Source organism: Cnephaeus nilssonii (genome assembly GCF_951640355.1).
Source record: "Cnephaeus nilssonii genome assembly, chromosome: 4".
Taxonomy (NCBI): domain Eukaryota; kingdom Metazoa; phylum Chordata; class Mammalia; order Chiroptera; family Vespertilionidae; genus Cnephaeus; species Cnephaeus nilssonii.
Window position 1 is genome coordinate 44,042,277 of NC_137075.1, and position 12,415 is coordinate 44,054,691.

The following is a 12,415-nucleotide window of genomic DNA, read 5'->3' on the forward strand; positions in this document are numbered from 1 at the left end:
GCCGTGGTATTTTGTGGAAGAGCCACACTCAAGGGGCCAAAGAGCCGCATGTGGCTCGCGAGCCGCAGTTTGCCGACCACGGATCTAGGCGATAAACTCCATTCTGGTAGAAAAGGAGTGAGAAATAGCCAGGGCAGTAAGAGATTACTATTGTAATAGGACCTGATTTTTTCTTTCTTCTTTATTTTTTCCTTTCTGATTTTATTTTCCATCCAGGAAAAATTTAGCCCCTTCAGACCAACAAAAGGCAAGAGTCACAAGTCTAGTCAATGGGGTGGAACTTTGTATTTTCTTCACCGAGTAGTACTTCCTCTGCTTCATGCTTACCTCACTCTTCTCCTTCGCTCTCTGTAGAATGCGTTCTTCAATGGTGCCTTTACAAATGAGCCGGTACACGGTAACCTGCTTTGTCTGCCCCAAGCGGTGGGCTCTGTCCATGGCCTGCTGGTCCACAGTGGGGTTCCAGTCGCTATCATAGAAAATAACCTGCATAGGCAGACAAGAATACAGCAAAGATTAAGGGACTCAACGTAGGAGCAGAAAATCTGAGAGCAACCCAGCCACTCATCTCTTTGTATATGACATTAAGATGAGCAGGTATCCATTTATAAAACCAAGCTAGTCCTGGGCAAGAGAGCTACTCTGGACTTCTGGACTTTTTTCAGGATTTTCATTTAAAAAGTGGTGATAATATTAATAGTGAATACATACTTAATGCTTACTATTTGCTAGTCATTGTTCTACTTGCTTTGTGTATAGTCACTCACTTAAATCCCATAATCACTATGACTGAGGTACTATTAAGACCTCATTTTATAGATAAGGCAACGGAGGCACAGAGGAATTAGAGAATTTATCCAAGGTTACACAGCCTAAGTAAGCAGTGGGCCTGGTATGTGGAGACTGTGAAAAAGCCTTCTCCCTAACACCAGGCCTATCCTGGTGAGAGACAGACATGGCTTTCCTGGCATTCTCAGGCTCCCATCAATAGGGTCATTTCCTATCCCTTGAATTCCAAGGTAGAAAAGTTTAAAGATTCCCTGGAAGCTACTTATAGTTTGCTAAACAATAAATACAAACAGCAACAAAATGTACTGCTCCCTCCCCATCCCACAAGTGATCCTAAAACCAACAGATGCCCTGGCTCGTTTGGCTCAGTGGATAGAGTGTCAGCCTGTGGACGCTCAATTCTGGTCAGGGGCACATGCCTGGGTTGTAGACTCGATCCCCAGTAGGGGGCGTGCAGGAGGCAGCCAATCAATGATTCTCTCTCATCATTGATGTTTCTATCTCGCTCTCCCTTTCCCTCTCCCTCTCTGAAATCAATAAAAATATATTAAAACACACACACACAAACCAACAGACTCCTGGGTTCTCAGCCAACACAGTGCACATCCTGAAAGAAAGCCAGTTTCCAAAATGGCCACTTCTCATGCATCCTTCTCTATATTTAATCAAGTCACCAAATCCAATCAGTGCTTTTTCAGAAACGAACCTACCCTTTCTACAATTTCACTGTCCCTATCCTGGACTAGGCACTCACCACCTATGTCTGGTTCACTAATGCGATAAGACCAGCTCACTAATGCTTCCTAGATTTCTACTCCCTCTCTGCCAGCTATAACACATCAAGTTCAAACACCCCCCAATCATCAGGCCCTGCTATTTCTAACCTTTCCTAAAATATAAACATGCCCCTCACTTTCGTCAGACAGGTCTCTTCAGTCTTCCTGACTTGTATTACACATTTGTTTGTACCACTTTTGCTCAAGCTGTTTTTCTGACCTAGAATCCTTCATCTCTTCTCTACTGGTCCTTTAAGATTCTGTTCAAGCTTCACGTGTTCAGGAAGGCCTCCCTGATTTCTCCTGCCTCTGACAATGTCTTCTTTTCCTATTCCTCACGAATTTCTATTAGAAATAATAATGGCTAAAATCTGTTGAGCACTTACAATGTGTCTGGCACTAGTGTGCATACATATCTCATTAAATTTTCACAAAAACCTTATGTATTTCCTTCACCTTAAGTTAGAAAGAGAGTGACCTAACAGTGCTAAAAGTCTCCCCCTGCCTCCCCGCAACCTGCATTATCAACAATCCCTTGCATTGCCTACCCTGGTCCAAGTTTCCACTGAATCACTATCTTGTATGGGTGCTCATGTGTACTATTTAAATGTCTTCCCATCTAGACCTGAGGACAGACAAGATTCATCAGTGCAAACTAGAATCCCAGATACTAGTTGATTGATACTAGAAAGTCTAAAAATGTAAACTGAATACTGATTTGTCTCTCTTGAAACTATTTCTCTATGATGCCTTTTCCATTGCTTAACATTATTCCTAAGTAATTTATTAGTTTTCTCATTTAAAAACAAAGGTTTCATTTTCTGGTGACATCACAAGAGGGGGACTCCTTTGGGGTGAATACCGGGGATCCCACTTGCTGTCTGGACCAGGAAGCCTGGACTCTTTTATTTGCAGCACTGCCAGGAATTTTCTTGTCTTGAGTCCCAGTCACAGCCTCAGCAATCCTTGCCATCTCACCTAAGTCCTAAGTTGAATCAAGCATTTTTGTATGACACGAAAAGCATTTGCTGCCTCTTGTCTGAGCTTCTTTGTAAGGCACTGGAAGCATTTACTGTGTATGGTATGGGAGGCATTTACTGCCTCTGGTCTGGACAAGCCTGATCAGCTCTGGGAGGCAAGAGACCTCTATCGGTCCTTGCCTAGTCTCCAAGCTCGTAGCCTGGTCCGCTCTGGGATGAGAGACATTGCTTTGCTTCAGTGTTTTTGTTTTTTTAAACGCAGGGCATTCTGAGGTTTCTGTGGCTGGGTAGGTAAGAAGCATGGTGTAAAGCTCTTGTCTGTGGGTTGTGCATGCCTGTAAATACTGTACATAAGAGTGTCTCTGTTGTTTGGGTTAATTTGTTTAAAGATAGGGCATATCCCACTTGGCTGAGGGCCTCAGCTGCTGTGGCAGGCCGAACCCATCGCAAGGATTGCAGGAACTTCCCAGCAGCTGCCTGGAGTTCTTAATCTCAGACACCCTCCCTGCTCTCCCTCTCAAGGCATCAGCCACCTGAAACGTGTAGCTAGTAAGAGCTCTTGTCTGTCTGTAATGTAACTTTGGTTCTGATGTTCTTTGCTTGCTTTCTTATCTTTTGGGGACTTAGTTCACTCCTCGCTGTTTTATGAACACAGGGAATCCTCTGTCCCTGCTGTTTGGGCTTTCCACCACCCAGATCCTTCAGACGCTCAGACCAAAGAGCAAGACAGTCATTTGCCTTGCTGGGTAAATGTGAGGTAAGATTCTCAGGCTAATGTCCCAGTCTCACCTTCTGAGAGTAACCATTTATTTAATTTAGAGGTTGTTTTTGTTTCTGTTTTGAAATAGGATAAGATCTCTTCTTATATGCAAGATTTCCATGTTGTTGCATCACAAGGATTCTACTCAGGAAGAAAAATATGGAAATAAACCTTCTAACCCCCATGTCTTTCTCCTAGAAGGGCTGGAGCTGCAGAAGAGCCCTCAAGCAGGCTGCAAAAGCGGCACCCCCTTGGTAAAGGAAAAAAAAAAGGTACTTTCACATTAAAGCTGGAGTTGTTGCAGTCTTGGAAACAACTGCAGGGTCTGATATCTCCTTCTGCCCCCCACCCCTCCCCTTTTCTCCAGCCCCCTAAAAGTTGTCAAGGTCATGTTATCTGTTACAAAATTTGCCAAGAAAATACCTTGGGTAATAATTGGTTTTAAAATCTCATAAAGTTGTTAAGACATAATAAATAGATATAACTAAAATGAAGGGTTTCTAAAAAAATGTTTTTATCTCAGAGAGAGGAATGGAGAGGGAGAGATAGAAACATCAATGATGAGAGAGACTCATCGATTGGCTGCCCCCTGCATGCAGCCTATTGGGAATTGAATCATGATCTCCTGGTTCATAGGTTGATGGTCAACCACTGAGCCACACCAGCCAGGCTAAAATTAAGGGTTTTATAAAGCTTTTTAGTATTAATTATATATACCTAAACATAGTTTTCCGAAGTCTTTGGGTAACTTAAAACTTTGGAGTTTTGCTATGTTAAATAGTAAAAATTATTAAATATCTAAGTATTTTGAAATGACAGGACATTGAAATCCTATATAATAGAGGTAACATGCAAATGGTTGTTATGCTGTGACGCATAATGAACGATCAGCAGGAGGGCGGGGTGGAGAGCTACAGGAGGGCAGGGCAGCGAGCTAGGTATGGCAGAGCTACAAGCGGCGGTGTGTGGGGCAGCCAGCTGAGGCAAGCGGCAGAAAGCTACTTGCACATGGATTTGTGCACAGGGCTACTAGTATTAATATAAGTTTGCCTATGTTTGGCTTTGAATCTGTTAATGAGTATGTCTTGTAGTTTATTTAAATAGATTTCTTAAAAATGTGAATGCATTACTAATCTGAGAAATGTTAATTACTTGTCACAAAAAAGGTCAAGGTTTCTAATAATTAAAATTCTAATTACACTGGAAAGAAATTATATGGTTTTGGTAATATGGAATTGAAAATAGATGGTTCTGAAGTTGGTTATTTCTGAATGAGTTAAGAAGAAGGAAAAAAACAACAACTGAAAGGGACTAGGAAAATTGCAGAGGGTCTGTGCAAGTTAAAACAAATTATATGGAGGAAGAAGAAAAAAGAAATATATAGGTAAACTGAATAATACACTTAATTAGATAAATGAATCTACAGTAAACTAATACAGAATTTGGTCTTTTTCCAGTCTGTTAAAAGGGAAATAGCTTTTTCTGTATTTGCCTAGGAAGCAAAACTTCTGCAAAGTATTGAAATGGTTATATATTGTTATATTAATCATGTACTTGATTACTTTAAAAAAAAAGCCATCTTCTTAATCATGGGAACTGAAGTTTTATTAGCCTATGTTTGTTTTTAATACCCTTTTGTTGTTACTTTGAATGAATACATAATTTAATACTGTTTCGTCATAATAATTAATATACAATCTTTTGGTCAAATATGTTTGACAACCTTCAAACTTTCTTTAAAAGTTTGAATTTTAAGAAACTTTTTCTTGACCTAGAATTGGCTTTAAGTCATTCCAATAGGCCCTGGAATGCCTTAAGGACTTGTTTTCTCTCCTATAAAGGCAAATTTTATGCCTATGGTACATGGGAAGCTTTGTCAAATAAAGAAATAATTATTTATGTATGCATATTAAAGTGGATGCTCTGGAAATTATGTAAAAATCTCCAGGAGTCTATAAATTCAGATATACTTTCATTTATAACTGTTATTCTGGAATATTGTGTTTTGCAGAAAGGATAGGGTTCCATGTCAATTTCATTATAATCAAATCCATAACCGTGCCATTTTAAATTTCTTCTTGTTAGAGACAGTCTCTTTTGTTATAATGCATTTGCAAAAATGTTACATCTTCTGAGAGATCCATGGAAAGGACTCTGACTTATTTCTAATAATTAAACTTGAAATCCTATATAATAGAGGTAATATGCAAATGGTTGTTATGCTGTGACAACCATTAAGTATTGTTACATATCTCTTAGAATAGTTTCAGATCATCCCCTTCAAACTGGATGAAAATTATTAGAACTCTATAAAGTACCTAGATTTGCCCTAACTGGTTTGGCTCAGTGGATAGAGCGTCAGCCTGCGGACTGAAGGGTCCTGGGTTTGATTCTGGTCAAGGGCACATGCCTGTGTTGCAGGCTTGATCCCCATAAGGGATGTGCAGGAGGCAGTCGATGAATGGTTCTCTCTCATCATTGATGTTTCTATCTCTCTCTCCCTCTCCCTTCCTCTCTGAAATGAATAAAAATACATTTAAAGTATCTGGATTTATAGAAGTACTGGCAAGAAAAATCAAGAAAACCAAAAATTGATTATGGGACTGAATGAAGTGAAAATAACTATCGTTTTTGTTGTTGAAAGTATTGCTGATTTTTAATCTTTTGTTTTTCAGACATAAGGAAACTTGTTTCTTTTCTTAAAGCAATCTGATAAATTACACTTTCATAAGCAATATTAAGGCATTTACATTTTCCTCCCTACACGCCCCCTCCAGAATTTGGAAACTCTTAATGAGTAACTATTATTGTTCTCATGGCAGCATATTTATTTGCATAAATCCAGTAAGAATCAAATTTCTTCATAACAGGACATAAAGTCAGTTTCCAAGTGTGGTTTTATTAACCCAGACTCTGACTGGAATGTCATGTCTGAAAGTGACATGCCAGGACTCTGGATGTCACCAGAAAGCTTTGAGGAATGAAGATTGAATTTGAACCGATAAGCCTTGAAGAAACAGCCTGGTACGTTGCTTGGTCACATGGTTCATGACAGTCTTTCCAGGTAAGGAATGAAGGTTGCTTTCCTGAGAGATGGCAAGGTGTCCTCAAGACACTTTGGGAACCTCAAGGACTTGAGAATATGACCCAAAAATTCCAGGAAACCTTGCCTTTGGCTTCTCTGCCCTGAAGGGCCTACAGTTCACTAGAGCTCAATCTAAAGATTTCCTATCAATTAATGAAATCCAGCAAAGCAAATCTGAGAAAGCCCGTGTGATCAATTTGATCAATTGCTACTCTTGTGTTTATGCAAACCGGACAAAAAAACAACAAAATTAGACTTGAAGTAATCTCTTTGAAAATAAGGGTAATCTTAGGGAGAAAAATTAATGCTTTAATTAAAACTACAATGTCTAATTGTGGGTACTGGATTCCAGTATAGTTAAATGTCTTCAAAGTTTTTGTTTTGTTAATCCTCACCAGAGAATATTTTTCCATTGATTTTTAGAGAGAGTGGAAGGGAGGGGGAGAGACAGAGAGAGAGAAACATCAATGTGAGAGAGACACATGGATTGGTTGCCTGCATTCGAGGTATGTGACCTTGACCAGAATTGAACCCAGGATACTCCAGTCTGCAGACCGACGCTCTATCCACTGACCAAACTGGCTATGACCAAATTTTGTTTTTAAGGCTGTGTCTGTGTATGCCACATTGGTTCCAGACCTCACCAGAAATGTAACTACAATCTATCAGATTGTCACTGTGTGGTATCATTCCACGGGAAGCCTTGAATCTAAAAATCTTCTCAACTGGTTTATGATTTACTGCATGCACTAACCTCTGTGTTTTGTTTGCTTCTGTTTTCATAGAATATATGCCTATATTTACATGACTGCTTGCTCACACAGTATAGGGCTCACTGTAGAAGCCATCAGCATCATTGTGTCCTAAAAGTAAGACTAAAACAGTTTAGACTTATGATTCAGTCAATGAAGCATGGATTGTCTATTGACTTCACTTAAAACTGTTTTCCCCTTTTTGGCTCCCTCCTTCTTTTGTCAGACAGGGAGGACTTCAGAACTCTGCCATCGCATAAACCAAAAGCAGTTATAGGAGAGACCCAACGTCCCTTTTCCCTGAAATGATTCAGAGCAAAAAATCCATAAGGGGAAATTATAATAGGCCAGGAATAATACAATTCAGTAGCAAGACATTTTCCATATAGAACTAATCTCATAGATATAAGGTGATAATATTAACAGGGGAGAAATTATTGGGAGGGCACACAATAAGAACAGGACCACACCCTAGCCTGTTTGGCTCAGGAGTGAGAGTGTCCTTGGCCCGTGAACTGAAGGGTCGTGGGTTCGATTTCGTTCAAGGGCATGTACCTCCGCTGCAGGCACAATCCCTGGGTCGGGGCACACGCAGGAGGCAACCAATTGATATGTCTTTCTCACATTGATGTTTCTTTCTCTCTCTCTATCTCTCCCCTTCCCTTCCACTCTCTCTAAAAATCAATGGAAAAAATATCCTCTGGTGAAGATTAACAAAACAAAACACAAAAGAACCCTCTCTAATAAAATGGTAATATGCAAATTAACCATCACTCCGCTACATAAGCCACACCCACCAGCCAAGCCACACCCACCAGCCAATCAGGGCGAGTATGCAAATTAACCCCAATCCAAGATGGCTACAGCCACAGAGAGCAAGGTTTCCCAGGTAACAGAGGAAGCCAAGCTTTCCATAGCCGTTGCAGGCCTAAGCCTCCACTCAAGTTACAAAGTTTCAATTATAGAAGGTAAACAAATTCAAACAAATGGCGGCAGAATGGAGCTTGAGAGAGCAGGCCAGGGTTGCCAGCGGCAACAGGGGAAGCAAAGCTTTCCGCACACCCTGGCCGGGCTCACCCACTTAAGGCTACAAAGTTTCAATTGTAGAAGGTGAATTAACTGCCACAGAAATGGCTGCCGGAGCCCCAGGCTTGGCTCCGCTCCAGGCTACAAAGTTTCAATTGTAGAAGGAAAATAAATTCCAGATACCAGGGCCTCCCCTTGGGTTGCCAGGGGGCGTGGCCAGCCTGCAAACCACCACAGGCCCCTCGCTCAGGCCGCCCCACACCCCAAGGGAACCCCCACCCTTATCTGTGACACCCTTCAGGGCAAACCAGCTGGCCCCCACCCCTGTACCTGGCCTCTATCCTATCTAATAAAAGAGTAACATACAGATTGATCATCACTGCAACACACAATATAGCTGCCCCCATGTGGTCAAAGATCCTGCCCCCATGTGGACACAAGATGGCCACCACAAGATGGCCAGCAGGAGAGGGCAGTTGGGAGGCACCCGGCCTGCAAGGGAGGGCAGTTGTGAGGGACCAGGCCTGCAAGGGAGGGCAGTTGGAGGTAATCAACCCTGCAGGAGAGGGCAGTTAGGGGTGACCAGGCTGGCAGAGGAGGGAAGTTGGGGGCAAACAGGCTGGCAGAGGAGCAGTTAAGCATCAACCAGGCTGGCAGCAGAGTGGTTAGGGGGTGATCAGGCTGGCAGGCAGAAGCGGTTAGGGGCAATCAGGAAGGCAGGCAGGCAAGCAGTTGGGAGCCAGCAGTCCTGGATTGTGAGAGGGATGTCCCAGATTGGAGAGGGTACAGGCTGGGCTGAGGGACAACCCCCCGCCGTGCATGAATTTCATGCACCGGGCTTCTAGTAGGACCATAGTTGTTTAATGATTATTCACCTTACTAACTATAGATAAGAGGCTTTCTTACAGACCTTGGGAAACTGGAGGATGTGCCGCAAGAAAAAAGACGGAGTGGTAAAAAGGTAAGAGACACCCTGGGGCCTAGATGGGTCCATTCCTCAGAAAAGAAAATACATTTTGAGAACAAAGAACAAGATGTGCTGTGCTTTGATTTGGTTGCTGTACCTAGATCCTGACCTCCTCCGGAGTTTGCCTCAGGAATGCTAACCATTCTCAGGGTCCCAGGAACTGGTGGAGCTGGTTTTAACACCACTGAAAATTAATTACCTTGTTATTGGACTTCAAGGTCCTGGAAGGAGACACAAGGGACCATAGACCCTGTAGCCACCCCTGTCCCCTTCCCCCTTCCATGTAGCCTCTTTTCCTTATCCCTATATAATCAACCAGCTAGTAGGAAGTGTTAGAGCAGATTTTTTGTGGATGACCTGCTACTTTCCCATATTGCTGGCATTATTAGTATAATAATCATATATGATTCAACCCTGTCTCTGCTTAATTGGCTCAAGTAGTGACAGACGGCCCAGACCCATTTGTTGTCCGGTTTCACCTCTAGCTGCAAGAACCCCATTGGTTCTTCTTTTGTCTTGCTTCTATACCAGGTATAACTCCTCAGTGTTTAGTATAGGTTAGAATTCTTGGGGAGAAAATTATAAACTGCCTGCCAAAGAAAGAAATCATTGTGAAAGCTTATTGTTAATCCAATGTCCACAGAACTAGGATTTGGAAGTGCACAACACTTGTCACTTATAGAGGAGCACAGCAAACCTGACCACAGGGCATTTTGCAGCTTCAACAGATAGGCAAAATTCTAGAAAATCTGTTTAAACTTTGAGGAGAAGAGAAGGCTGGGTTAATAAAAAGGAGACTGTCAATTGGACTAGTGGGGAACATTACTTGCCTACTATACCTAAAATAACTACATATGTGGAAAATGAGGGCTTATATCACACCTAAAACATAGTACTTTTAGTGTCAAAGCCTGAGGCAATGGGTCAGCTAAATTCATTATGGGATGTTCCATTTCATAGGTGCTTCCAAAACATTTACATTTTTTTCCTGGAAGTGTCAGTGGCAACCAAACCTGATCCCACTTGCATTTTTTGAGCTCATAAACAGTAAGAAGATTAAAGCCTAAGGAGATAGGTTTGCAATTTAACTTCAACCTCCTCCTCCCCTGCCAAATTTAGTGGCTATTTATCATTTAAATGGATTAAAAGAGATGAGGAATCTGTGAGGAAGAGAAGACTAAAATAAGGTTCTATTTAGAAAAATACTTGCCTAGGGGAAAAGAATATGAAATATGCATAAGTTAATAAGTTAAAAGAAGAACAAGAATGAAAAACTAACCTAGTTGTATGGTTATTATCTAATTTTACAAATAAAATGAACAATGAATCAGCCATGACAGGAATTCAGGGTGGGGGCGGAGAATGAAGGAGACAATGACCAAGGCAGTGGGACAGAGAAGACACCTGGATTTGGTAATCAGGTTTATGGAACTGAGTGAGACATTCTGGAGAAAAACAAATAATAATGAAAGCATCAGAACAACTGACTTAATTAGGGAAAAATGACAGCAAGTCAATCCACAAAGCGTGGCCCAGCAATGACTAAGGGGAAATATATTAATAGTCAGTATCTTTCATGAAGTTGTAAACACCAGGCTGGACAGAAATGACAGGGGAAGGTGAGAGTTGAAAAGAGATCGAGGCACTTAGCTATAGGTCAATGAGAAGTAGTTTCAGGGGAGAGGAAATGAAATGGAAAACAGGACCAGCACTTGGAGGGTAGGAACGCCCCCCGCCCCTTCCCTAGAGCAGGGATGGAAGTTCAGTCCTTTGGGAGGGCTGAAAGCTGTCCCCATGTTGTCTCACAGGAACAAAGACTTCTCACATTGCAGCCAAGGGACAAAAGCTCCTCATTCTCTCCTACACTTAAGCATTTACACTGTGACACAGAAACAAAACAAACAGTGCAGATTGTAACAACCCCTCACTAAAGAGTCAAATGCAAAGAGACTCCTACTTCAGGAAGAACACACAAAGGACACAGACAGTAAGGGGCAGCTGCCATTAATCACATGCTAAAATCATGTTTTTACTAACAGAGTGGGCCAGAGTCCCACTGTTTATAAGCACGTTTATATATGCATTCTCGTCATAAGAGGAGAGTTTGTTCTGGCATTTTAGGCTGACTATCCTCTTCTTGTCCATAAATGTCTCTGGGGATCTTCCAAAGCTAAATAAACTCAGGACAAAGGAAAAACACCAGCCAAGCAGTTAAGCCTATTGTTTCTCAAATAACATACAGAGAGTATAACCTGACTTCACACAAACCATAACCTAAGAATTCATTTCAATCTGTGGTCTCATTTTTCTGAGGAGTATTCCAGAAGGTTTTAATTTACAAGTGAATCCCCAAACCCTCCCTTCAAAATTAATGTAAATTATTTTGGAATTGAGAACTCAGAATATTCAGAGCCTCTCTTTAGCCCCCGGGATGAAAAGGGAATTCCTATTTCTACTCCCCTAGCTATGGGTTAGGGGCCTATTTTGGTTCTTTGTGGCTGGCAGGAGCTCTTACCCCCACAAGGCAAACTATGTGAACATTGGAAGCATGATGCAGATCTCTCCCCCTCAAACCTGCTTATTTTTTTTGACCACTCAATTGGACAACTAGGGGAACTACTCCTTAAGAAACCATAGACCAAACCTGAAATAGGCAGGCTGCAAAGGAAAATACATTTTGATCAAACGAACTTATCCAGCCTCATGGTCTTAAATGATCATCTCTGACCTGATGATTCCAAAACACATCTTCAGCCCAATCTTCTTCCTGAACTCCAGAGACCCCGCTGCCTGGGTGATATTGCCATTTAGTGTTAGCTAAAAATCTTGAACTTAATCCCCCCCAAAACCAAACATGTGAGTCCCCCCAATCAAACCTGCTCCCCAAATATTCCCCTTAATTAGTAATTGGTATCTCCATCATTCCAACTGCTGAGGTCAAACACATTGGAGCTCTCCATCACACCTCCTGCATATCCCACATCCAATCTGGCAGCAAACTCTACTGGCTGGGCCTTCAAAATACATGCAGATTCCAATTATTTCTCACCACTTTCACTGCTTCAACCCTTGTCCGTCACCATCATCTGTGTCTAACTTCTAACTGAACTTATTTCTACCTTGCTCCCTATAGTTCTCCCCACCCCTATCCTATACCCAAGCCAGAGGGACACATTTAAAACCTAAGCCAATTCACGTTAGATCTCTGTTCTAATTCTTCCAGTGACTTCCCATCTCAAAATCCTTACCATGGCCTATTAAGACCTACATGACCTGCTTC

General features: G+C 41.8%; 1 protein-coding gene across 1 annotated transcript in view; it reads right to left on the minus strand.

Annotated features, from left to right (window-relative positions):
- Positions 1–12,415, minus strand: part of INO80 (INO80 complex ATPase subunit) — a 171,031-nt gene that overhangs the window by 15,026 nt on the left and 143,590 nt on the right. Inside the window, exon 30 of the mRNA XM_079768167.1 lies at positions 328–486. Coding sequence (XP_079624293.1) covers positions 328–486 — 159 coding nt within the window. The remainder of the gene's footprint in view (positions 1–327; positions 487–12,415) is intronic.